The sequence below is a fragment of the Rhincodon typus genome, chromosome 4 (assembly GCF_021869965.1).
Source record: "Rhincodon typus isolate 14 chromosome 4, sRhiTyp1.1, whole genome shotgun sequence".
NCBI lineage: Eukaryota > Metazoa > Chordata > Chondrichthyes > Orectolobiformes > Rhincodontidae > Rhincodon > Rhincodon typus.
In genome coordinates, this window is record NC_063335.1 from 75,931,388 (window position 1) to 75,958,733 (window position 27,346).

Here is a 27,346-nt window from a genome sequence, read left to right on the forward strand (position 1 = left end):
GGCCCGAAACGTCAGCCTCTCTGCTCCTATGATGCTGCTTGGCCTGCTGTGTTCATCCAGCCCTGCACCTTGTTGTCTCGAATGCTCAAACCAAGGCTGGTGTACACAAAAATATTCAGTTTCAATAGTCCATTCCAGTAGAATTTAAACTTTTCCTTATGTATTCTTCAAAGGGTAAAGCACAATATGTCCGCAGTTTGGGACATAATTCATAAGGAATGCTTGTTGTTGAACAGGAGTCCATCTCCCCTTCATTATCTCTAGTCACGAGGGATCACAAGGATTTTCTTGACACTTTTTAGGGTGTTACTTCCCATCTGTCCCACACGTTTTTTTTTAACACTTAGAGTTGTTATCTGTAGACAGTTGTCTTTGAAAAGCACATTTCGGAGTTAAGGGCTAAAAATATCTGCAGTGCTTAAACGTTCTGATTCTGATCATGACAGCGTCTGTTGAGAGGAAAAAAAAGTTGAACCCTCGTCAGGTGAGTGACCTGTTATCAGAACTTTTGGACATCAGCTGTGTATGCAAACCGACTATCGGGCTTATTGTTCCAATCTTAGCAGCAGATTGCTTCGTTGGAATGGAGTTCCACAGAATATTACTTTTGCTATACGTGAAACTATTTCTTCTTCAAGTGTATGATTCACTATTCTACTTTTTAGATGCCCTAGCAGTCCAGTAAACATAGTGGAAGTTATCACCCTTCGGAAAGGTCCAAAACAGTTCTGTTAACGTTCTATATCTGCCTGCTTGTAAATAGATAAATCAATTCGATCAAGCTTATGAAGCTTGCATTTAGCAGTTTACTGTTTGGGAGACTTGAACTTCAAAGGTTTAGAATGGCTGCATGTGAGGGGCGGGGGAGAAAAAAAAACTGTTTTCAAATTGGTTCCACGTATCTGAATATTATTTGAATAGAGAGACTGCAGAAAGCTACAGTACAGAAGGGTTTGGTATGCATGAATGAGAAAGAGCTAGAATCCAAGTTCAGTGGATAATAGAGAAATAAAAGCGGAATATTAGGCTTTATTTCAAAAGGAATGGAGTATGAAATTAGGGAGGTTTTAGCTAAAACTGTATAAGATATTAGCTAGACCACAACTAGCATACTGTGAATGATTCTGATGAAAGATGACATCCTGCTACTTGAACTGATGGAATTGTTTGAGAAGAAGCTACATTGAATGAAGTGATCTATCAATTTCCTTATACCTGGTAATTAAGCTTCATATATTTCAAATATTTGAAGTACGTTCTCTTCTGAATTTGAAGATGACTAATACATTGGCTTAATTTTCGTTCCTAATGGTATGTAGTGTTTGAACATTCCCTGCAACAGCTGTCAGTGTATGTTATCTGTATTTTGAAAATAAAGGCAAATACAAAAAGAGTACAATTGTATGGTTCTGATGTAATTTTTGGGTAAAGCAATTTAAAACACAGGATTAAAGCACTCATGAAGTACGTGTAAAAGATAATTTTAAATGTTTTTGTCAAAATAGGATGTAAATGCAGAGTTCCATTGGCTTGCTACAAAAATAACTAACCTGCAGTAAATTGATAGTTTCAGGTTGGCTGCCCCCTACATCCCTATTTCAAATAATGTAGTATACTAAACTGGTCGGGTGGCCATCCCATCCCATTTTCCATTAGACAAATCGGCTAATATTATCCATGAGTTGATGGAAAATAAATCACTACACTCAGTAATACATTTTGTTCTTTTTTTTTCCTCCTCCTGGACCCAAAGGAACCCCAAGCTTTGTATGATGAGGTGAAGACCATTCCAATCTCGAAATTGGATAGAACTGTAGCTGTTTCTGTCATCAAGAAGTATATAGAAGATGAAATGGCAAGGTACTAAAATTTTAGATAATACCAATTCTCATGCATTTATTTAAAACCAATGCTTTTAAATATATTTATATACTTACCATTTGTTTAAAACAGACTCCCTGACAAACTATCCGTAACGTGGCCAGAAGGAGATGCACTTACTACAAATGAAAGCAGACAAGCAGGAATGCCTATAGGTGAGAAGAAAATTTATTCGATTTATTTATTTTGTTTCTATTTATATTTCAGTAATGTAACCATCTTTGATCATAGCAAAGATTAATTTTGGGTATTGTTATAGCACATAAAGCTTGAAAATATATCTTATGCCATTATCATAGTTTGTGAACAATGCAGAATCTGTAATATATTATAAACTTTTTTTTTGTAACATTCAGTATTCTAACAGTTTACTGAAATTGTTAAAACCGATGAAAATTTCAGTGCCCGCATTCCATATTGTTGGACTCATTCTTCCCATGCTTTTTTTTTTGTTAGTATTTTGGCCCAGCAATTTACCTATAGCCACACTGGCAGAAGCGAGGTTGTCGTCATTGCAGCATGGTGATAGCCTATTCTTGTGTACAGGTGTTAAATCTACTGTTCAGTACCCACGTCAGTGACTGAATCTGGTGACCTCACCAGTGATTGGGAGATTTCTATACATGTTTTTAAATCTTTAAACTTCACATGGTGATTTTTGTTTTTGGAAAAATGTTTTTTGCTAGCCGCAGTTGAAAAGACTTCCTTCATGTCTCTGCCTCTACCTCCAGCAATTTGAGAGACAATCTGGCTAATTTGAAAACTGATATTTTAAGATTTTTGGGAAGGATCAGTGCATTGTAGATCCAAGACCAAAATTATTTATTGGAGAAAAGTCAATTTTGAGAATGAAGATAGAAGTAAAGTAGGTCCACTGAAGGAAGATTTTGATGCACAGAGCTAGCAGAAAATAGGTTATGTTTAAATAGAAAAATAGCATAGTTCATGTACCACAATAAGTAGTTTGTAGAATCTAAAATTTTAAAATTGGAGTATATGTTAATTTGCTGTTAAAATTGAAATTTTACATGAGGTGCCATTCATGCAATGAAGCATGCGTTTAATTTTCTGAAAAAATATTAACAAAAAGCCAAGCTGTAGCATTGACCTTGCAATGTACTGCCCATTGTATAATTTAAACTTCTGCAAAAAAATACTTTCCCCACACCAACCCCCTCCCCCAACCATGGTGCCCTGCAGAATTGTTCATCCTTTGGAGCAAGATATTCAATGCGTAGTTCATTTTTACAGCTATCTATAGGGCTGAGCAATAGGGTTATATGAAAATTTTACTTTGTAATTGAATGCTTGGAACTCCTTGAAGAGCCTGAGTAAATATATATTCCTCTCATGTAAGGTATTGGTTCTGTTTCCAGGTGCTTTAAGAATAGAAATTCTCAATAAAAAAGGCGAAACTATGCAGAAACTTCCAGGAACAAGTCATGGTGGATCAAAAAAACTCTTGGTTGAGCTGAAAGTTATTTGGCATTGTAAGTACGCAAAAGATTAATGTTAGCTTGACTTTTTCAATTTGTGAAAATAATTTTAAAGCATATCATGATACAACTACTTAAGCTTGTCAGCTGCTTCAATTAAGAAAATACTTGCATTTATACATTGCTTTTTACAGTCGTTAGATGTTCCCAAGTGTCTTATAGCCATTTAAGTACTTTCCAAACTAGTCACTATTGCCATGTAGGAAATAATGTAGCCAATTTGTGTGCAAACAAGCAGTAATGTGATAATGCCCAGAAAATCTGTTTTTATAATGTTGATTGGGGGATAGTTATTGACCAAGATATTGCAGGTGGTGTCTGATCTTCATTGAAATAGTCGGATTTTTTACATTCACCTTAGCAGGCAGATGGGTTTTGTTTTAACCTCTTATCCAAATGAAACCACCTCTGACAGTGTAAAGTAGTACTCCTTGGTGAGACATTGGAGTGTCAACCTTGGTTTTTGTGCTCAAGTGTTTAAGTAGATTTTTAACTTTCGATCTTGAAATCAGCCAAGAGTGCTACCAGTTGAGGCATGGCTAGCACTTAAACATGGTTATGAGCATTAATAATTTATATATAAAATGTAGTACCATTGCTTATTTCTAATTTATTACAATTATGCAAAATGACAAATTAGTATATATGTTTGAAGTAAATTTTCCCTATCTACATTGGGTAAGAATAGCATACCCTCAAGTATTGCAGAGCGAATTATAATGCCTATTTCACCGCATACCCTTTGATGGAATGTACAGCTACCGATCATTGCAACACTACTTAAAAGTGTGTAGAGTCCTAAATTAACTGTAAAATACTTAATGTCTTGAAGATCTTTCCTTTCTTAGTACTAACAGTATTCTATGATGGATTATTTCTGCAGTCTTCAAACAATGTGACTTTTACCTGCATGCAGCAGTTCAAACCAATCTGAAGATTTATAGTTTAATTTTCATCAGAGGTTTCCATTGAATTGTGAGCTTTACTCTAAATTAATCCTCCCATAAGATCTGCAAATTATACCTTGCACAATAACAGACTAATAATTTTGTGTAAATTTTCATGTTGAAATAGTTTTCATTTGAGAAATGGAGCCACACAATATTAGATCTCGTGCCTTTTATCCAAAAGAGTTGCCCAAATGTTGCTTTAGAAATTAAGACAGCTTTTCATCTACACACAGATCCCAAAATTTCAGTTTATTTATAGTCAAGATCATTCATAAGGGAAATGAGAGGAAATGTCCTGAATGTTCAGAAGTTGATTTTTCCCACTGTCTTAAAGGTTGCTCTTTGGGATGCTATGTATATAGACCAGCTCTGATAATATGACTTAGAGCTTTAAAAAAAATGGTATGGCACTTGAGATAACAGGCTTGTGAAGACTAGAGAACTGCACTTTAACTCTTCAAAAACTCTTCATCCAGTAAAAGCTTCACATTGTGGAAGCTAACAATAATTTGTGGTTTGTCTGTCTTAAGATTAGTTAAATTCATATGTTTTGCTAACTTTATCTTTTGCAAATGCAGGTGGATTAGGTTTTTCTTCTCCAATTCATGGTTCTGCATTACCAAGCAGTTGCTTTCTTGCTTTTGGCAGCCATCTTAATTATACTTGTGAAAATCATTTGAAGTTGGTTAAAGGTTGCTGACAGATTTGGTCCCAGTGCTGGGCAGTTCACATATTGTAATTTAGGTTTTAGTTTATGTAATATTAAAATAATGAATATGTAGATTTGACTTTCATATCAAGGGTTGTAAGTTGAATATTATCTTGGACTTTTATCTTGTATGACAAGTTGAAAATTGTCTCCAATTTTAGCCTTATTGAAGGGAAGGTATTCTGTTATCATCAGTGCTTCCCAGCAGTTTTTTCTTGTGTTTCCATGCTGAGGATTGAAAATTGCTCTTACTCCAGAGCAGGAGAATTTGTGGTTCACGATGGCAAGCTTAGAGGGAAAGTATTTGAGGGATGTTGGGGGAAGGAATGTGAATATTAGCGAGCTGTGATTTTGAGTAAAAATCACCTACATTTTCTGTTCCAAGAATAGTTATTCAGACCTCAAAGTTTGGCCAATTTGGGCATATCGATCACTAATGTAAAGATTTAAAACAGCCTGAAAGCTGTTAGCAATTTCCCAGAGGTCCAGGTGTGGAATCACACTTTGGCAACCCTGATGTAGATTGTCCAAAATAACCTGAGCCTGATGTGCTTACACAGCTCCAGCATTAATGATAGTTACAATTCTTGCCATCTCTCCTCCTTTTTCCCCCACCTTCAAAAGTTATACGCATGCTAGGGCATGTTTGGATGGTCATTGGAAATCTTTATTTCCACCGATGGACATTCTTACATATGACAAAAGCCAAACGCCAAGAGTGCTGGAGTGTAAACAGAAAATGCTGGAAATGCTCAGCAGATCAGGCAGTATCAATCGAGGGAAACAAAGTTAATGTTTCAACTTGCTGACACTTCATTAGAGCTAAGGAAACATAGAAAAGTTTTGAGCAATAAAAGGGCTGAGAGCTTCCCAGTCACACTGAACTCCCTCTCTTTTCTTCCTATGGCATCTTGACATGTAAGTTCAGGAGACACTACATTTACTCTTTTCCTAAACATTTTTTTCCAAATCAAACTGATTTTACATGTACCTTTTTTAAAAAAAAAAAAAATTGGTTATGTTATGTTTACTATTTATGATGTGGTCTCTACCTTGGGGATACCAAGTGCAAGCTGGCTGACCACTTGATAGAACACTTTATTCAGACTGCAAGCACAAGTTTGTGATTCTTAACATTTCATTCCAATTCTCTATTTTGCTTCCGTTCTGACTTTTTATCCCTGGCCTAATGAAGGCCAGTAGAAGCTTGAGAATTTCCTCTTTTGAGTTAACCATGTACCTCCTTCTAGACTAAACATAGAGTTCAAAGGCGACCTGGTTGAAGTCAGAAGCAAGTGTAGCCTTCCTCCTGGAGAGGAATTTTTCAGAGCTGTTAAGGGAATAGGTTATATCAGTAGAAAAGTTTTTAGATTGCACAACTTCCAGACAGGAAATGTTTGGTTAGAAATCTGCAGCTTATTAGAAGCTGATAAAATCCAAGTTTTCAAGTAATCATGGAAGACAATTGCACAGTTCACAGATCTGAAACCATTGTGAACCAGTTAAGTAAACTTAAAAGATTTCAAACGGCGTTATAATTTGTCTCTATTTGAATTGCTGTACAGTGATGTTGCGGAATAGATCTGGATGTTTTAAGATTATTGAACTGTGTTCTATATCCAGATAGCTTGGTTTAGTTTTGTCTTACTTTTTGTGTAATAAACATCAGTATTATATTGACATGAGGCTGTAGAATTTATTTATCTTTCAGTGTATGACCACCATGATAACTAAAACAAAGATCTTATCGAATTGGATTTCAGTCTGTAATCTGATTTGTCCAGTAGTACAATTAGCTGAGATTATATTAAAAAAAAAAATTCTGATTTCCTCAGCCCTTTTTTTGTTCCCAACCACCAAATAATTGAACTGGTCCTTATCACAGATGTGTGAATAAATTAAATTTTTTGCACAGAAACATCTAACCACCTGAAGATGTTACTGAATTTTGAAATGTTAACGGTGGCATCGGTAATGGCAACTTGTGCACCCATGAAAAACTGAGATATGTTTGCTTTATTACAGCTTCTGGTGGTGACAAAGAAATAGTTTCTCACATCAGTCAACATGGTGGCAAGTGGCCATATTGGTTCAAAAAGATGGGTGAGTCTTTCAACAAGAAAGTAATCTGTCTTGAAATGTGGTCTTTTCTTCACAAAGGGCATGGGATAAAAACTTAATATTGTTAAAATGTCTACAAATAACTTCTCAAAAACACATTTGCACAAAAGATGCTTAAAAAACACAACTGAAATGTTTTTATTTAACCAATGGCAATACCATAAATATTTATGACTAAAGTTATATACTTTGGATGCTAGAGATCTCAAATAAAAAAAAAAGTAACACGTTGGAAATGCTCAGCAGGGCAGGCAGCTTTTGTGGGTGAGAAGCAGTTGTGTTTCAGATATCAAAACTGAAAAAAATTGCCAAAGTAACATGTTTTTTGTATGGATGTAGGAAACTTGGATGGGGTGGCACAAGGAGGAAAAGATTTTCTGATGATGGATCCCAGGGGAGCTTAAATAGGAAAAGGAATGGTGTTGCGAGGCAAAAGGAGATGATAATGGGATACATATGAAATTTTAAAAATCAGTCTGAATTCCTTTTACCTTGCCTCATCCCCTTGGTCATTTAATTCCTTCTAATTGCCACTTTATTTTTTAATCTGTCTAGCTAGTAACAAACTGTAGTCACATTATGTTGGAAAGTCCTTTGATCCCTGTCGGTCTCTGAGCATAATTTTTTTTTTAAATGCCAAGTGTATAGGTTTCTTAGGAACTTAACAAGAACTTCTGTTATGATTAGCCATTGAAGTTGTTGATGGATGGTAAACGCCATTTATTTAAAATTGATTGTTATGAACTTGTATAATTACGGATTTATCTAAGATTCCACTCAGAAAATGTATTCCATACGTTCACCTTTCTGTGAAACGAAACTACTCAATATTTTAATATCTTCCTTTGCCTCAGTATGTGCTTAGTTTGCTTTTGGAGAAACTGAGGAGGTAAATGTTTCAAAGTGGTCAAGTGCCTGGCTCAGGCAAGAATTTCATGGCTCCATCGTATCACTTTGTATTTGAATTTCACTTTTTTCCAGAAAACATTAATAAACTTGGAAACTATACATTAAAACTACAAGTGGTGTTGAATGAAAGTAATGCAGACACATATGCAGGGAGGGCTCTTCCAAGTCGAGTCTTCAAATTCACTGTTACAGGTAAAGAATCAGTTATACAACCATTGTCTTATTTTCCATATTTTTAAAGTATGTGTACCAGGAAAGTGTTCAGTAATTTGTACTTTCTTCTTTTTGTACTTTGCTGTTGATTTTTCTATTGTTGTGGAAATATTTTTATGCTCTAAATAAGTGATATGTTCAAAATGAAATTACAATATGACCTTTTGAGGCATTCAGCATTTACTTGTGCTTTTAATTTTCTATAATCCTTATGGTTCATGCAATTATTGGGGAAATATTTTATTGCTTAAACCTTTGGTTGCTCTATCGTACTTATTCACCAGTATTCTAAATATGAACCAGGTATGGCAGTAAGCAATTCAGTCCCTTGCACCTGCTCCAAAATCTAATAGAATCATGTCTGATCTGATTATGACCTAAAATCCATGTCCTTCTCTACCCCGAAAGCTTTTCCCTTTGCTTACCAAGAGTCTATCCACCTCTATTCAAGACTGTACTTCCATTGCCTTTTCAGATGAGGCAGAAAACATTCTGCCTCATCTGTGTTTTAAATGAGTACACCTTGATTTTTAATCAAATGATCACTAGTTCTAGGTTCTCCCACATGAAGGAACATCCTTCCCCCAACTACTGTGTCAAGATCCCTCAGTATCTTATGTTACAGTCAAATAATTTAAATCCTATCAATGAGCGTAGCCTGTCTAACCTTCATTCTAGACATTCTCCCATTCCAGGTAGTCTGGTAAATAAAAGCAAAATACTATGATGCTGGAAATCTAATGCTGGATGAAACTCTGGTTTGGCAGCATCTGAGGAGAATCTGGTAAACCTTCTCTGAACTGCTTCCAACACACACACACACACACACCAGGGAATCCATATTGTATACGGTACTCCAAATATGGTCTCACCATTGCCCTGTATGACTGATGCATTACCTCATCCAAATTAATATTAACATTTTATTAGCTTTCTTAATTACTTGCTGTACCCAAGTACTTTTGTAATTCATGCTGTAGGATACCCAGATCCCTTTGCATCTCTGCTCTGCAATCCCTCACCGTTTAGATAATGTGCTCAACAGTTGAGATTGCAGATCTGATATCTGGCGCACGCCATTGTGTCTTGTGCCTTTTGTCAAGTTGGCATTATGCCTGCTCTGTTGTTGATAGCCAGTGTTACCCACAAAATCTTTTATTTTCTGTATTAACCTTTGTGGCACTTTATTAGATGTATTCGGGAAATCTATGTAAAGTATACCCACTGGTTCCACTTTATCCACTGCACATGATACTTTCTTAAAGGTTTCAAGTAGATTGGTTAAACGTGAATGTTTTTTTCACTAAACATGTTGACTTTGTCTGACTATCTGAAACTTAAAGCTAAGTGCCCTGTTTTAAATATTTTAATAATAGCTTCTAATGTTTTCCCTATGACAAATGTCAAGCTAACTTTCTGGCCTTTTGCCGCCTCTGTTTGAATAAAGGGTTTACATTTATATATTTTTCAATCTAATGGGACCTTTCCTGAATGTAAGGAGATTTGTGAATGTTGGGAATGTTGCCAAAACAAAACAATTCCTAAAGTAGAATGTTAGTCTCTTTGTTTGGCCATACACACTTTGTGCTTTGGATTTCACTGGGAATATTCCATGCACTACAGAAGCGATGTATATCATACCATCTTGCCTAATGTAACAGGAACAGAAACCCTGAGGTATTGATGTATGATTGAGTTATTGGTTCAAATCCTACCAAAACTGAGGTGTTTGCATTTATTTAACGAAACCTGAAGTAAAAAAGCTTATTATTTATTGTGAAACCATGAGATTATTGTAAAAAAAGAAAGCCTTCACTACGTTCAGAAATATATTTCAGTGAAGTAAATCTTCTATTCAGTCCTCACCCCTTTTGGTCTTTTTGTGACTCCAAGCCCCCTCAACCAAAATGTGACCTGTCTGTTAACTGTCTTCGTAAATCACTCAGTTGTAGTCAAGAAGACAGCTCACCACAGTATTCCTAAGAATAATTGGGAATAAGCACTAAATGGTGATGCTCCCATCTCATGAATGGAGAGCAAACTTGTTATTTACCATTATTTTTCCAACATGTATTTGAAGTTGAACTGTCGAATACCAGCAAAAGCAGTACTGGAACTGACAAACCACTTTTGAAGTTGTGCCGTATACTGTTATGAAGACTTCATATTTCTTTTTTGTTGATTTAAGTTTGAAAGATAGTGGATGCTTGGATTGTTGCATCTTAAGGCGTTTACAAAATGACTTTAGAGCACTTGTTAATAGGACATTTTTTCAGTTCTTAGTTTATGTTTAATGTTAATCAGCTGATAATTTTAACCCAGAATACAAAGGTAAGTTGGTTAATACAAGAATCTATGATCCATTCAATTTTGAGATATTAATGGTTGAGGTTTTATAGAAGATTTGTAGCTCGGGTTGTGGATGAGGTTTTGGACTTGCTTGCCGAGCCAGTGTGTTTGATTGTAGATGTTTCGTCACCCTGCTAGGAAACTTCGTCAGTGCGCCTGCAGCAAAGTGTTGGTGTTCTGTCCCACTTGTTATTTCTATGCCTCGGTTTTCTGGGGTGGTTGGTATTACTTCCGGTTTTGTTCTTCAGCAGTTTGTATATCGGGTCCAGTTCACTGTGTTTGTTAACGGACTTCCGGTTGGAATGCCAGGCCTCCAGGAATTCCCTGGCATGTCTCTGTCTCTTTTTGGCTTGTGCTATTATGGATATGTTGTCCCAGTCGAATTCGTGTCCTCCTTTGTCTGTGTGTATTGAGACCAGAGAGAATTGGTCATGTCTCTTGGTGGCTAGTTGGTGCTCGTGTATCCTTATTGCCAGTTTTCTCCCAGTTTGGCCTATGTAATGTTTCTCGCAGTCCTTGCGTGGTATTTTGTATATTACATTAGTTTTATTGGTTGTAGGTATGGGGTCTTTTATGTTCATCAGTAGCTGTCACAGGATGCTTGTTGGCTTGTGGGCTACCCTCATAGCTAGGGGCCTGAGTAGTCTTGTGGTCATCTCTGATATGTCCCTGATATACGGTAGGGTGACTATTGTGTCTGGCCATGTTGTGATCTGTTGCGGAGGTAACGGCAGATTGTGCTTTTTGGGTATCCATTCCTTACAAAAACTCTGTATAAGTGCTACTGTTCGGCTTTGTGCAATTCCGAGTTGCTGCACTGTGGTATGGCTCATTTGAATACGGTCCTGACTGCAAGAGATTTTAGCGAATCTATTATGTAAAGATATCGTTTGAAATATTTTTTACAATTCAGTGACTGCTATGGCTTGAAACATTAATATGGAAAATGTATTTCTAACAGTTTCAAGAAGGCACTGTATAATTAGTGGAACACCACCTCATGCTCAGGATCTTGGCATGTGAGCAGTTAACAGTCACATTGGGATGGGCTGGAGTCTGTCGCAAGTCGCACGTCGCACCATATAACACCCATAGGTTCCCTTCCCCATGGGATGTTAATGAATTAGTTAGGTTTTTATTGAATATACTGATTTCGTGATCAATTTCACTCTTTAATTCCAGATTTTGTATTTAGTTGCCAACAATCATTATTGCATGGGGCTGAACTTCTGTTCTCTGAATTACTGATTCTGGCTACTGGGTTACTGATTTAGTAACACAACTGCTAAGTAACTTACATTACTGTACTCTTGCACTTGCATGTTGCTGCTCTTCTGGATTTTCAAAATTAATTTTAATTATTCAAATCCTAATCACTTGAGTTAGAGTTTGGAAACTTGCTTGCTTGGAGATTTTTTTGTTTTCTGGTATAGTTTTTCAAGGTTTGTATAGCCTTCGACTAAGATATTAAAATTGAGATTAATGTGTTTTTTTTCTGTTAAGAGGGAAAACCATATAAATTTACAGTTGGATTGTTGGATCCTCCATTTCGCATTGCTGTGCCTTTCAACATTCCTCTAGATTTGCAAGATGAGTTTGGGCATTCTACACAACCATCTTCTATTATCAAGCCAATTGTGGAGGCAAGGTATTATGTATATAACTTCGTAATGTAGTATAACTCGATGTTTGCTGTCCTCTTTCTCCTCTCCTGCTTTCCCCTCGTGTCTAACCAGTATAAAGATAGTCTTGATTAAATGTTTGGCACTCATTGTGATGATCAGGTTTCATGACTTAAGACAACCATGGAAGAAATTTGGTCACATCGCTAATCTTTGAGCATCTGTGGAACAATTTAAAATACAGCATGTTGAAATAAGTTATAGAACCATAGAGTCATACAGCACGGAAACAGACCCTTTGGTCCGACCAGTCCATGCTGAATATAATACCAAACTAAACTAGTCCCACCAGCTTGCTCCTGGCCCATACCCCTCCAAACCGTTCTTATTCGCATATCCATCCAAATCTTCTAAATGTTGTAATTGTACTGGCATCCACCATTTCCTCAGGAAGTTCATTCCATATGCGAAGAGGTAAAAAACATTGCCACTTGTGTCTTTAAGTCTCTCTCCTCTCACCTTAAAAATGTGCCCCCTTGTCTTGAAATTCCCCATCTTAGGAGAAAGGCAACTACCATCAACTCCAATATCTATACCTCTCATTATTTTATAAACTTCTACCGGGTCACCTCTCGACCTCCTACGCTCCAGTGGAAAAGAGTCACAGCCTTATCCAGCCTTTCCTGATAACTCAAACTACCTGTACCTGGCAACATCCTGGTAAATCTCTTCTGAACCCTGTCCAGTTTGATATCCTTCCTATAACTGGGTGACCAGAACTGAATACAGTATTCCAGAAGAGATCTCACCAATGTCCTGTACAACCTCAACGTAACATCCCAACTTTTATACTCAAAGGACTGAGCAATGAAGGCAAGTGTGCCAAACACCTTTTCAACCATCCTATCAATGTGACGCAAACTTTAAAGAACTATGTACCTGCACCTCTAGGTCCCTCTGTTCTTCAACACTACCCAACGCCCTACCATTAATTGTATAAGCCCCACCCTTGTTCATTGTACCAAATTGCAATACCTCACATTTATCCAGATTGAACTCCATCTGCCATTTTTCAGCCCATTAACCCATTTGATCAATATCCCTTTGTAGACCGTGAAGAAGGTTTTCTAAGATTACAATGCCACCAATTTTGGTGTCAACCGCAAACTTACTAACCTTGCCTTTATATATTCTCATCCAAATCATTTATATAGATGACAAACAAGAGGTCCCAGAACCAATCCCTGTGGAACACCTCTTGTTACAGGCCTCCAGTCCGAAAAGCAACCCTCCAGCAGTACTCTGTCTCCTGCCATTAAGCCAATTACGTATTCAATTGGCAACATCACCCTGAATCCCATGCGTCCTAACTTTACTAGTTAGTCTAATATGCGGAACATTGTCAAAGACTTCACTAAAATCCAAATAAAAAAACGTCTACTGCTCTGCCAAACTTCCTCAAGAAACGCAATCAAGTTTCTGAGACATGGTTTTCCTCGCACTAAACCATGCTGACTATCCCTAAGCAATTCTTACCTCTAAATGACCGTAAATCCTATCTTTTATAGTCACCTCCAACAATTTACCCACAACTTACAGGTCTATAGATCCCTGGTTTCTCTTCACAACTTTTCTTAAACAAAGGTACAGTATTAGCCACCCTCCAGTCATCAGGCACTTCACCCGTAGTTACAGATGATGCAACTATTTCTGCAAGGGGTCTCGTAATTTCTTCCCTTACTTCCCACAACATTCTGGGATTCATTAGATTGGGTCCTGGAGAGTTATCCACCTTTATGTTCTCTTAAGACCTCCCGAGCCACCTCTTCTGTAATGTGAACTGCTTTTTAAAACATCAAGGTTTATTTCTCTGCATTCTCTAGACTCCATTTCTTTCTCCACAGTGAAAGCTGATGCAAAATATTCATTTAGCATCTCTCCCATCTCCTGGGGTTCAACATAAAGACGACCTCCTTGATCTTTAAGTTAAAATTGTGGCCACTGATATACCTGCAAAATAAAGAAAAATACTTCTCCACTTAATTTGTCTCCTTGTTAAGTCACATGCACAGTTGAGATCTGAATTACTGTCAGTGTGTATGGTGAAGGCAGATTCAAATGTGGCTTTCAAGAGAAAACTAGATAATCTTAAGAGGCAGAATTTGCAGGGTTGAGTGACACTAGATTAATTGCTGTTGATGAGAGCCAGCATGAACATGGGTCAGATGATGCTCACTAGTGCTTTAATCATTATAGAATCCAATGAGATTTGCCATCTTTGGCCAAGGTTTTCACCTTTCAATCTGATGCATTTTGATGATCAATTGACCTGTTTATTCATGTATATTTGAGAAGAACAATGCAAGTTAAATTTCAAAAGTGGTTGTTTTGAACAGATTGAAAAAATTGTGCAGAGACATGACATTCCTGAATCTTGCTGTTCTAGAATTCTGTGGGGGGGAGAAATGTAGATATGTTGAACATTAAAACATAGAATAGGAGTAACAGGAGACCGTTTCATCCTTCAAGCCTGTTCCACCATGCAGTAAGATCACGGCTGATCTGATTGTGACCTAAGCTTCGCTTTTCTCTGCGACTCCATAACCCTTGATGCCTTTATAGATCAAAATTCTAATTCAGCCTTGAACATGTTGAGCCTCTACTCCTGTCTGAGAAGAATAATTATAAAGATTAGTCACCGTCAAAAAGAAGAAATTCTTCCTTACATCTGTCTTGAATAGGTGACCCCTCATTTTGAAACTGTACTCCCCTTGGACTAGGTTCTTCTGCAAGTGGAAAGTTGGATCCCCTCAGAGTCTTGTCTGCTTCAATAAATTCACCTCTCACTCTTCTAAATTCAATGAATATAGACCAAACCTACTGTATCTTTCCTCCTGAGAAAAACCTCTTCATTTCATGAATCGTTCTAGTGAACCTTCTTGGTGCTACTTCCATTGAAAGTACACTAAACTTCCTGAAACAAGGAGACAAAAACTGCACAGTACTCCAGGAGTGATCTCAGCAGTGCCCTGTACTGTGTAATGTTTCCCTGCATGTATAATCTAACCCCTTTGGGAAAAATCTACGATCCTCAGGACAGGAAACAGTCATGAAACTAAGGTCAGTAATGAAGCACTGCCTAAGTAGTTTAATTAGAAAACAACACCGAAAACAACTCTGAAGAAGGGTTCAGACCCGAAACGGCAGCTTTCCTGCTGCTCTGATGCTGCCTGGCCTGCTATGTTCATCCAGCTCTACAGCTTGTTATCTCGGACTCCAGCATTGGCAGTTCCTGCTATGGCCGAATATCCTGCTTGATTGAGGCCTATTGAAAGCGGAAAATGACTAAATAGCTTGACAACGTTCTGAGCTTCAAACGGATAGCCATGCCACTGGAAAGTGAGTTTTAAATCTTAAAAAAAAAAAAAATGCTGTTTAGTGAATAACTTTACATTGATGTGTGGGAACCAAACAGGTTTGCACAAAATGGAAGCATTTGTATGGAAAAGCAAGAACGTAAGAACAGGAATAAGCCATTTAGCTCCTTAAGTATGTTCTGCCATTTAGTTGGATCATGGCTGAGCCATTTGTGAATGCCATCTGCTTGTCTTCCTTCCATAACCCCTAAAACATTTAGCGAACAAAAATCTATCACCATTCTCCAATTTGAAATTTGTTTTTCTAGCCCCAACAGCAGCTTTAGGAAGAGTTCCAGATTTCTACTCCCATTTGTGTGAGAAAAAGTTTTGACACCTTCCCTAAATAGTCTAAACTTTATTTTGAAACTTGGTCGCCTCGGCTTGAACTCCTGTGTCAAATGAAATAGTTTCCTCACCCTTTCCACCCTCTTTCTCCCTCTCCCACAAACCCATTCAACCATCATAAACGCTGTTTTTTTTTCTGCATTCAGGGAATGCCAGCATAGAGTTTTCAACCAGTCCTTTTAATTAAATCTTTTTAGTCCCAGCATCATTCTGGTGAAACTACACTCCACTGAATCCCTTCTAAGATCATGTCAACTTCCAGAGACTTGATACGCAGGCTCAGTGTTGTACTCCAGGTAGAGTCAAATAAGACTTAGTACAGCTGTAACTTCCACTCTTCGTATTTACTAAAATAACCTTCAGACATCAAATAATGAAAAGAGATTGCACACTTTGTTGAAATTCAGAAGGTTACAGGATGATTTGATGGAAGTTTACAAAATATTATGGGGAGCCAGTGAGTAAGATAGCCTAGGACTTGGCAATATAGTATAAAAGTTAAAACCTTTTTGCAAAAATATTACAAATACAAGAAATCTAAAATGGATCAGAAAGTGCTGGAAGTGCTCAGTCGTTCAGGAGCATCTGCCAGGAGAAAGTGTGTTAACATTTCAAGTCTGTGATCTTTTGTTAGCACTGAAATAAAATTAGAGTTGTACATGTTTGAAGCAAGCTCAGAGGCTAGGAAAGTTTCTATTTAGTCAGCCATGATGTAGAATGGCAGATCATGTTCAAATGGCTAAATGGACAACTGCTCCTATGCATCTAAATTAATTAATTTAAAGTTAGAGATTAGTAGATTTTTATTAACCAGGGAATTAAGAGGTTTGGCACAATAATAGTTAAATGGGCCTAGATCACAGGTCAGCCATGATTTGATTGTCTGGATGAACAGGCTTAAGAGGCTAATAGGTGCTTTAGCCGCTAGTGGGCTAGGAATAGAAAAATGATGAAGCCTTTCCAAAGTGTTGATTTAATCAGACCCATGAATGTTTGCTGTTGATACTGTGTATGAAAATGTAAATGTCCATTCAATAACTACGAACCAATTGATGTTAATGATATGGTATGGCATATAACTCTTTCTAATTTAAGTGTGCCTTGCAGTGGGTTAGAACTACATTATGAAGCCTTTGTGGCAAAAGGAACAAGTTTCATCATTAAAGGTGTAACAGCTCGGGGCTCTGTGACCACTTGCCAAGGCCGGGTATGTTTAATTATTATAAAATCTTTAAATCTTGTATAGTTTTAATACATGTTGCGTACTGTTGCACATAATTGCCTTAACATGTAATGTTAACTGATGCCAATATCTAGGTTTATTATTGATTTTACTTTTTATTTCTATTTATCAAGTAGTAATTTTTCACCAGTAAATGAAAGGTTTGCAAGTCAATAAATTCTTGTAATTTTTGTAATAGCCTTTTGATTCTGAGTGATTTTAACAGAATGCATGTTGAGGAGATGTTCCCTTAAGAGGAGGTGGTGGCTAGAATGTAGGTGTAGGGGACAACATTTTAAAGTAAAATTATTTTATTTAAATTGGACGCGGGGATGAGATTCTTCACCTTTGGCATTATCTATCTGAGAGTGCAGTGGAGATTGGGTTAGATAGATTTTTGATCTACCAGCAAGTGGAGAAGTGTGGGCCAGTCAAGATAATAGAGTTAAGACCACAGTCAGATCAGCCATGAGACTGAAAGGCACTCCAGGCTGTAGGGACCAAATAGCTAACTGCATGTTTTTCTTGATTTTCTTAGTTCTTATTATTGTATTATTTCCCTGTAGAACTTCACTCTTAAAGTAATCCTACCGGGACTGAAAGAAGATTCTCAAACATTAAAAATTAGACTGTTGCCTGGTAAGTTCCTAAATTTCTCAGATTGATCAAGATGGATGAATTTTCATGTATTTGAAATTTCATTTGTGCATTTACAGGTGACAACAGAAGCATTTATGTACGTTTTTAAATGAATTATTCTGTATTGGTTTGTTACCATATATATTGCAGTCAGGAAGGTGATAGCATAGCCCGTCTATCTGCCACATTTTAGCATGTCACTGAAGCACTCAATGGGACAGGCCTTTTTAACAAGAGCTGCCAGTTATCTTCTATTCTGTACAACTGTCTGCCACAAACTACCTTCACTGGTCAGTATAGATGCTGGGAATCCTACAGTTCCACATGCTTCAAGGCTGACTTTAGAGAAAATCTTGTAAATAGAGCCCTAGCCATTTGTTCACTGTATAAGTCTAATGCTGAAATAAGGCACATCAGAGTCATTTCTGGTATAATAGCTACCCTAATCGGATCATTTCCTTCTGTATATTTTGCAAATTCATAGAAAGCCTTAAGGTGATCACTCTTGGTACTCAAAAGTGCCCCATTTACCTCGGGGAAACAGGTGAAGTTGGCTGTTTCATGCTGCTACTCCGTAGTAGTAACACAAGTGATGTTCACCATGAACAGGATGCTGCTATCAAGACAGCCCTAGAAATGAGTATCCAAATTTCAGTACTAGGGTGATGCTGGATATCTAGACTGTGCATTCCAAAGATTAGCAGATCATATCAAACTGTGTTCCTTCAGCTGCTCAGCGCAAGTAAGGTATTGACCATAGCCAACCAACCTACCCTTGTAAAACTTGCAAATGTGATTCTGCAATTGGGCAGCATTTGCTGGATAATCCTGAATGTGCGAAGAATTATGCTGACAGCCAATTGAAGATTAACTCAGGTTCACAAGGTATCATACTTAAGTGAACCGGAAGTGACATGTATTAATTCATGGTGCTCTGTTCTTTGCAGACAGTAACATGTATGTACAGTGTGTTTGTCTTAATGCAACAAAATAGGTAACAGCTATTCACTGGTTCCCTTCTTAGGGTGTTGCTCTGACCAATCAGAGTAAACCTGCCTGGCTTAGAAGTTAACAAAGCCTGGCTGCTAACTGTCAGCATTAGTAGGCCCATTATCCATGTCGACTCATGTTTCAGAGTCCACTTGCCAATCAGTCAGCACTGTCCTGTCATACAGTAGAAATATTTGTTTCCCATTGAATTTGTACTGCGCAATCTGTGATGAGTGCAGGAGAAACACTTCAACAAAATTTATTTTTTCAGCAATACTCAATTTAAGAAATATTCTAAAAATGTTTTGGAACAGTATTAAATGTAGAAGTATATAATTTATTTACACATCTGAAAAATTGGCCCAGACTCTGGTCAGAGCTCCCTCCTGAATTTGATTTTCTGATTTCAATGTTTCATGCTGAAAGCACTATAATTCTTTTTGCTGATCTGTGGATGAATGAGCTACCCAATATAATATTGAATCAGGGCAACTAATTTGATTATTCATCTTGCTTATGAATTAGTTATGCAAAAGGCAACAATATGTTGCATTTAACTTCAGTGCCTTTTCTGACAAGATAATAAGAAGTGATAAATTTCATTGATTATCTTATCTGATGATCTTTGCTAAAAATACATTCAAGTACGTGTCTGCTACAGAATGCGGCTTGACTGATTGTTTTGTGAAGTTCTATAAACTGTAAACATACTGCTTATATTCGGGTGTGAAGATCCTGGCGAGTTTTGTTGCCTGTGATTTATAGCTCAACCCTGGAGGAAAGGGCAGAAGAACATTTAAGGGGGATGAAAAAGAGAGAATTTTTGCTAATGCAGAGCCTCTAATACCGTGTTTATTATAGGTCCACCTCGTGAACTGAGGATTAAGCCAGATTCTAATAAAGTAGTTATTGAAAATGGAACCACCTTCCCGTTTCAAGCTGAAGTGCTAGATGAAGCAGGAAATATTACAGCACAGCCCAAATTGGTGGTACATTGCAAGGTAAGTGAAATCTTCAGTTGAACTGCTGGTCTTGATTTTTTTTATGTCACCATTACCCATTCTCCTGACCTGACTTCCTATCCAGTATTTCATAATGCAGCTGTATCAAGTAATTAGAATCATAAGATGTTGACAGCACAGAAAAACACCCTTCAGCCCATTGAAGCTGTGCTGGTCAAAAACAACCACCTAACTTTTCTAACTCTATTTTCCACCACTTGGCCCATTGTCTTGTTTGTCTTGGCATTTTAAGTGCACATTTCAATACTACTTAAGTATTGTAATGGTTTCTGCTTCTATCATAGAACATAAAACAGTACAGGCCCTTCAGCCCACGATGTTGTGCTGAACTTTTACATTAATCCTAAGGTCTATCTAACCTCCACCCCTACCCTACACTATCATCCATATGCCTATCTAATAGCCGCTTAAATGCCCCTAATGAGGCCGACTCCACTACCCTCTCCGGCAATGCATTCCACGCCCCGACCACACTGAGTAAAGAACCTACCTCTGACGTCTCCCTTATATCTACCTCCACTCACTTTAAAATTATGACCCCTCGTAATAGCTACCTCCACCCTAGGAAAAAGTCTCTGTTTGTCCACTCTATCTATACCTCTGATCATTTTGTACACCTCTATCAAGTCACCTCTCATCCTTCGTCGTTCTAAAGAGAAAAGCCCTAGCGCTCTCAACCTTTCCACATAAGACCTTCCCTTCATTCCAGGCAACATCCTGGTAAACCTGCTCTGCACCTTTTCCAATGCTTCCACATCTTTCCTGTAATGTGGCGACCAGAACTGGACACAATACTCCAGATGTGGCCGAACCAGGCTTTTATATAGCTGGAGCATAACTTCATGGCTCTTGCACTCAATCCCTCTATTAATGAAAGCTAACACACCATACGCCACCTTAACAACTCTATCAACCTGGGTGGCAGCTTTCAGGGAACTGTGGACATGAACCCCAAGATCCCTCTGCTCCTCCACACTGCCAAGAATCTTTCCATTAACCCTGTATTCTGCTTTCAAGTTTGTCCTTCCAAAATAAATCACCTCACACTTTTCAGGGTTAAACTCCATCTACCACTTCCCAGCCCAGCCATGCATCCTATCAATGTCCCTTTGTAACCTAGAACAGCCCTCCGCACTATCCACAACTCGACTCACCTTCGTGTTGTCCGCAAACTTACTAATCCACTAATCCACCCTTCCACTCCTTCATCCAAATCATTTACAAAAATCACAATTAGAAGAGCATCCAGAACAGATCCTTGTGGTACACGACTCGTAACGGAGCACCATGTTGAATATTTTCCGTCCACTACCACCCTTTGTCTTCTAAGGGCCAGCCCATCCTGAATCCAATCTGCCACATTTCCCCCTATCCCATGCCTCCTTACCTTCTGCATGAGCCTACCATGGGGAACCTTACCAAACGCCTTACTTAAATCCATGTATACCGCATCCACTGCTCTACCTTCATCCACGTGTTTGGTCACCTCTTCCAAGAATTCAGTAAGGTTTGTGAGGCATGATCTACCCCTCACAAATCCATGCTGACTATCATGAATCACACTGTGCCTTTCCAAGTGATCATAAATCCTATCTCTCAGAGCCCTTTCCAATAATTTGCCCACCACTGACGTAAGAGTAACTGGCCTGTAATTTCCAGGGTTATCCCTATTCCCTTTTTTTGAACAAGGGAATGACGTTTGCCCCTCTCCAATCTTCCGGCACTATACCTGTGGATAGTGAGGTCGAAAAGATCATTGCCAAAGGCCCTGCAATCTCTTCCCTCGTTTCTCGTAGAATTCTTGGATAAATCCCATCAGGCCCGGGGGACTTATCTGTATTCAAGTTCCTCAAAATTCCTAGTACATCTTCCTTACTAATATCGACCTCCTCTAGCCTACCAGCCTGTTTCACACTGTCCTCCTCTACAATTAGGTCCCTCTCAGTTGTGAATACCGAAGACAAGTATTCATTAAGGACCTCTCCTATCTCTTTAGGCTCCGTGCACAAATTCCCTTTACAATCCTTGATCGGCCCTATCCTTTGTGTTCATTCTCTTATTCCTCACGCACGTGTAAAAAGCCTTGGAGTTTTCCTTGATCCTATCTGCCAAGGTTTTCTCATGCCCCCTTCTAGCTCTCCTAAGCCTTTTCTTCAGCTCCTTCCTGGATAACTTGTATCCCTCTAGAGCCTTTTCCGTTCCTTGTTTCCTAAACCTTATATAAGCATCGTTCTTCCTCTTAACCAGTCGTTCGACCTCTCTTGAGAACCGAGGCTCCCTCACTCGACCGCGTGTTCCCTGCCTGCTCGGGACAAACATGTCGAGCACACGCAGTATGCATTCCTTAAACAATCTCCACATTTCAATAGTGCTCTTCCCTGACAGCATCTGTTCCCATTTTATGTTACCCAGTTCTTGCCTAACAGAATTGTAATTACCCTTCCCCCAATTATAAACCTTACCCTGCTGTATGTACCTCTCCTTTTCCATGACTATTGTAAAAGTAACAGTTATGATCGCTACCGCCAAAATGCTCTCCTACCAACAGGTCTAACACTTGGCCTGGTTAATTGCCAAGCACCAAACCCAAAGTGGCCTCTCCTCGTGTTGGTCTATCTATGTACTGTGTCAGGAATCCTTCCTGAACACATGGACAAAATCCACTCCATCTAAACTATTACAACTAAAACGTTTCCAATCAATATTTGGAAAGTTGAAGTCACCCATGATTACAACCCTGTGACTTCTACACCTTTCCAGTATCTGCCTCCCAATCCGCCCCTCCACTTCTCTGCAACTGTTAGGGGGTCTGCAAAAAACCCCCAACAAAGTGACTGCTCCTTTCTTGTTCCTGACCTCAACCCAAACTGACTGTGTAGACGTATCATTCTCAAACTGCCTTTCAGTAGCTGCTGTACTAGCCCTGACTAGCAATGCCATTCCCCCGCCTCTTTTTCCACCCTCCTTATTTCTTTTAAAGCATCTAAATCCCAGATTCCAACATCCATTCCTGTCCCTGAATTACCCAAGTTTCTGTCATGGCCACAACATCGTAGTTCCAAGTACTGACCCATGCTCTAAGTTCATCCGCCTTATTTCTGATACTTATAGCATTGAAATATACACATCTCAAACCATCTGTGTCCACAATTACGCTTCATCGGCTGCATTTCTTTATTAACAACCTCTCCCTGTTGTGTCTGTTGGAAGACTGAATACCTCATCCTCTGAATTACTAAACTGGTTCCCCACCCCCTGTCAATCTAGTTTAAACCATCCCGTATACCTCGAGCAAACCTCCCTCCCAGGATATTTGTGCCCTTCCGGTTCAGGTGCAACCCGTCCTTACTGTCCAGGTCCCACCTTCCCCTGAATGTGCTCCAATTATCCACATAATGGAACCCTCCCTCCTACACCTGCTGTGTAGCCACGTGTTTAGCTGCACACTCTCCCTATTTCTTACCTCGTTATCGCCCTTATAAGCAGTGCATTCGAGATTCTGAGTGAAAAACCTTTTCCTCACATCTCCTCTGAACCTTCTAACCCTTGCCTTTAATCTCTGCCTTTTGTCATTTGTCCCTCCATCAAAGGGAAAATTCAGTCCTGTCTATTCTCCTCATAATTTTATACATGTCAACCATGGGCTCCTATCTTTAGTTATCAGTCTCCCATGTGGGACCTTATCAAAAGCTTTGCTGAGGTCCGAGTAAACTACATCAAATGCATTGCCCTCATCTGCTTACCTGGTTACCACTTTGAAAAATTCAATCAAGTTGATCAGATGTGACTTCCCCTTAAAACCGTGCTGACTGTTCTTAATTAGTCCCTGCTTCTCCAAATGCAGTTTAATTCTGTCCCTCAGAATTGCTTCCAATAGTTTCTCCACCACTGAGGTTAAAATAACTAGACTGCAGTTTCGTGGTTCATCTCTTGTTCCCTCCTTGAATGATGGTGCCATGTTGGCTGTCCTCCAGTCCTCTGGCACATCTCCTATGGCCTGAGAGGAATTGAAAATTATTTCCAGTGCCACTGCTATTTCCTTCTCACCCCTTGAAACAGCCTGGTACAAACTTTCTGATGAAGGGTCCAGGCCCAAAACGTCAGCCTTCCTGCTCCTATGATGCTGCTTGGCCTGTTGTGTTCATCCAGCTGTACACCTTGTTATCTCAGATTCTCCAGCATCTGCAGTTCCTACTATCTCTGGTACAAACTTTGTCCAGTCTTAAACCTTCCAGATTGCTCTCATCTCAACTCAACTCCTCCTCTCTGTCTATGCTGATTTCTTTAATCATACCGAGTTCTTCTCCTTCATTTCTATATCCACATCGTCCCTCTCATTCGTGGACACTGACACACTGTATTCATTCAGAACGCTACCGATGTCCTCTAGCTCCATCCACAAATTACCACTGTGGTTCTTAAGCCCTGTTCTTTCTCTGATCCAACCAGTGATGCCCTCATCCTGTGCGTGAAAAACTGACAAAAAACCTTTTTGTATCAGATACCAACTTGAGGCATTTTACTTTAGTACACAGCAAAAGATTCCATCATCCTGGACTTGCTAGAAGTAAAGCCAGAAGAGAACTGGTTATATAATTACGGTCTCTCCAGCTGTTTGAGCTTGCAGACCATACATGCTATTTTACCAGTTGTCTCGTCGTTGTTTGCCTATATTACTACGCGCTTTAATTTTCTGTGCACTTTGTTTTCAGTTTCTTGGTGCCCCAAATTTGCCTGTGTACACCGTGGATTGTAGTAATACCGGAACAGGAATCTTAACTGGCCCTGTGATACATGTCCAGAATATTAAGAAAGACCAAACACTGAAAGCAAGAATTGAGATATCAGTAAGAATTTATTCTTGATTTTTTTTTTCATCATGAATAGGTCAACAAAGAACTGTTTAAACATTTGTTTGGTACCTACTTGGAGCTACTTTAATGAATTGTTACACCCATCTGTCTTATGTTGCATTTGGGCTACAAGTTTGCACTTGCTGGATCTAGAGGCTTTACAAGGAAACTAGTGTGGAAAAAGTAGGAAAGTATTGAGTTTGTTCGTAGTCAGTATTGAAGCAAAATTTTGACCTAAATGTAACTGAGTTTCTGCACAAGTTCATCTTTGATTTAATTAAGCCTGTGAGGGGAAAATAGTTAAATATGTGAAGAGAGAAATGAAATATGTGATGCGCATTAATTATTGCAGTATTGAACCTCTCGCGTTCCCACATTACGTTCCATCTGCCACTTCTTTGCTCACTCTCCTCGCTTGTCCAAGTCCTTCTGCAGCCTCCCCACCACCTCAATGTGACCTGTCCCTCCACCTATCTTTGTGACATCTGCAGACTTAACCACAATGCCCTAAATTCCTCCATCCAGATTGTGAATGTATAACATAAACAGTTGTGGTCCCCAACACTGTCTAATCATTGGCTGCTGTCCCAAAAAGACCTCCATATGCCCACTCTGCCTTCTGCTTGTCAGCCAATCCTCTGTTCATGTCAGTACCTTGCCCCTTAACACAATGGGCTCTTATCTTGTGTAGCAACCTCCAGAACAGCACCTTGTCAAAGGCTTCCTGGAAATCCAAATAGATCACGTCCATTTGCTTTCCTTTGTCAAACTTGCTCATTACCTCCTCAAAGAATTCAAACAGATTTGTCAGGCATGACCTCCCCATGTCGCAGTGTTGGAAACTCAGACTGCAGCTCATCAGCTCTGAGCTGGAGCTCCATAAGCAACCAATACTTGCTACAGATGTGATCACTATAAACCACATTGGGGTTCGCCAGCACCCACATCATGCAGGTGCAACGCATTGCCTGGCCCTGCATCTCTATTTGCTTAGTCCTTAATATGTATTTTTTCAAAAAAAAAGCTTCCTATTGCTTTTTTAGTTTGGAACCTGTAAATATTTCTCCTGTTTACCATCAATCGAAAGTAACCTATAACAAATAGTCCAGTTAGCAGCCAATACCAACCAGTGCACTTGCGGTCTCCCTGTGATGTCACTGTTTTGTGCTGGGCCCCTGATCCTGGGCTTCAGTTAGCTTGTAAAAATACCTTAGTCTAGTACTGAAAAAGCAAGCAAAAAGCACTCTTTGTCTGCACTGAATTCTCATGCTGCCTCCAAAGTTTCTAAACTATATGCTCACGTAGTCTATGTCTCAATCTGGATGTGATCTCTCTGTCCTTAACATGCAAAGCTTACTGCAGTTGGAACTCAATCTCGCACGATTGGTGATACTTTGTGCAGGTTTGCACGTGATATGATCATGACTTTGCATCTTGCAAGATGAACACTCCACTTGGCCCTTCTGGCTTGCCAATAGCAAGAGCTCCTTGGGCAGTGCCCCCAACTATCTTCAGCTACTTCATCAATGACCTACCCTCCACCATAAGGTTAAAAGTCATAATCTACGCAATCAAGCGAAATGTTCAGCACCACTCATGTCCCGGGTGTTGAAACAGCCCATATCCATATGCAGCAAGACTCGGAAAACATCAAGGCTTGGGTTGATAAGTGGCAAGTAACATTCATGCCTCTCAAGTGCCAAATATGATCATCTTGAAAAGGGGAGGATCTAATATCACAACAATAGCATTGCTGTCACTGAATCCCCCACTATCAATATCCTGAAGATTGCCATTGGCCAGAAACTGAATCGGATCAGCTGTTAAGTAATGTGGCTACAACAATAGATCAGAGGATAATAATTCTGAGGCAGCCCTTCAGTGTCCCCAGTGCCTGTCGAATATCTACAAGGCACAAGTGAGGAGTGTGATCAAATTTACTTCAATAGTGTAGTTCCAACAGTCTTGACACAGTTGTATTATAGGTAGCTTGGCTGAAAGAATATTCTAAAAGGGTGATCTTTAGCAGGTGATCAGGTGTTTTTGAAGGAGGTTGGAAGATAGGTGGCTAGCTGGAGAAGGAAATTAGGGGATGAAAGGAGCCTACTTTTGGATATTAATTCTAACTATGACTCAATGACCATCCATGACAAAGCCAACCTCACAGGCCCCACATCCTTAGGGAAGGGTGATAATTGCTGGCCTATATCGTACTGTGCACATTCCACGGACGGCTATGATGTTAATGCTCAAGCTTATAATTGAGATCACCCAAGTATTCCTAGTTATCAGAAGGATTTCTGGCACGCTCTGAGAATATTCTCTAGGAAACACTTGCAAACATGCAATCCCCATCATCTACACCATTAAGGGTAGATTGTAAATATTACCACACACCTCCAGGGCAGGTAGCACTTGAACCTAGACCCGGCCCAGAGTTAGGGGCATTACCAGTGCACCGCCACAAGACCCCTATTCGGCAAGAATATGTTGAAACCCCATTACGTACAAGTTCGTGTATGTCAGATATCGTCCTGTGATTTTTTTTTTTTGTCACTTGGGGGTGTGAGCTTCATTAGCTGAGACAGAATGTTTTACCTGTCCCT

General features: G+C 39.0%; 1 protein-coding gene across 1 annotated transcript in view; it reads left to right on the forward strand.

Annotated features, from left to right (window-relative positions):
* smchd1 (structural maintenance of chromosomes flexible hinge domain containing 1) overlaps positions 1–27,346 on the forward strand; it is a 162,307-nt gene that overhangs the window by 40,579 nt on the left and 94,382 nt on the right. The window contains exons 15-24 of the mRNA XM_020529185.2: positions 1,754–1,860; positions 1,954–2,036; positions 3,258–3,371; positions 7,062–7,139; positions 8,139–8,258; positions 12,132–12,276; positions 17,122–17,221; positions 17,803–17,875; positions 19,727–19,866; positions 24,600–24,734. Of these exons, the coding sequence (XP_020384774.2) occupies positions 1,754–1,860; positions 1,954–2,036; positions 3,258–3,371; positions 7,062–7,139; positions 8,139–8,258; positions 12,132–12,276; positions 17,122–17,221; positions 17,803–17,875; positions 19,727–19,866; positions 24,600–24,734 (1,095 nt within the window). The remainder of the gene's footprint in view (positions 1–1,753; positions 1,861–1,953; positions 2,037–3,257; positions 3,372–7,061; positions 7,140–8,138; positions 8,259–12,131; positions 12,277–17,121; positions 17,222–17,802; positions 17,876–19,726; positions 19,867–24,599; positions 24,735–27,346) is intronic.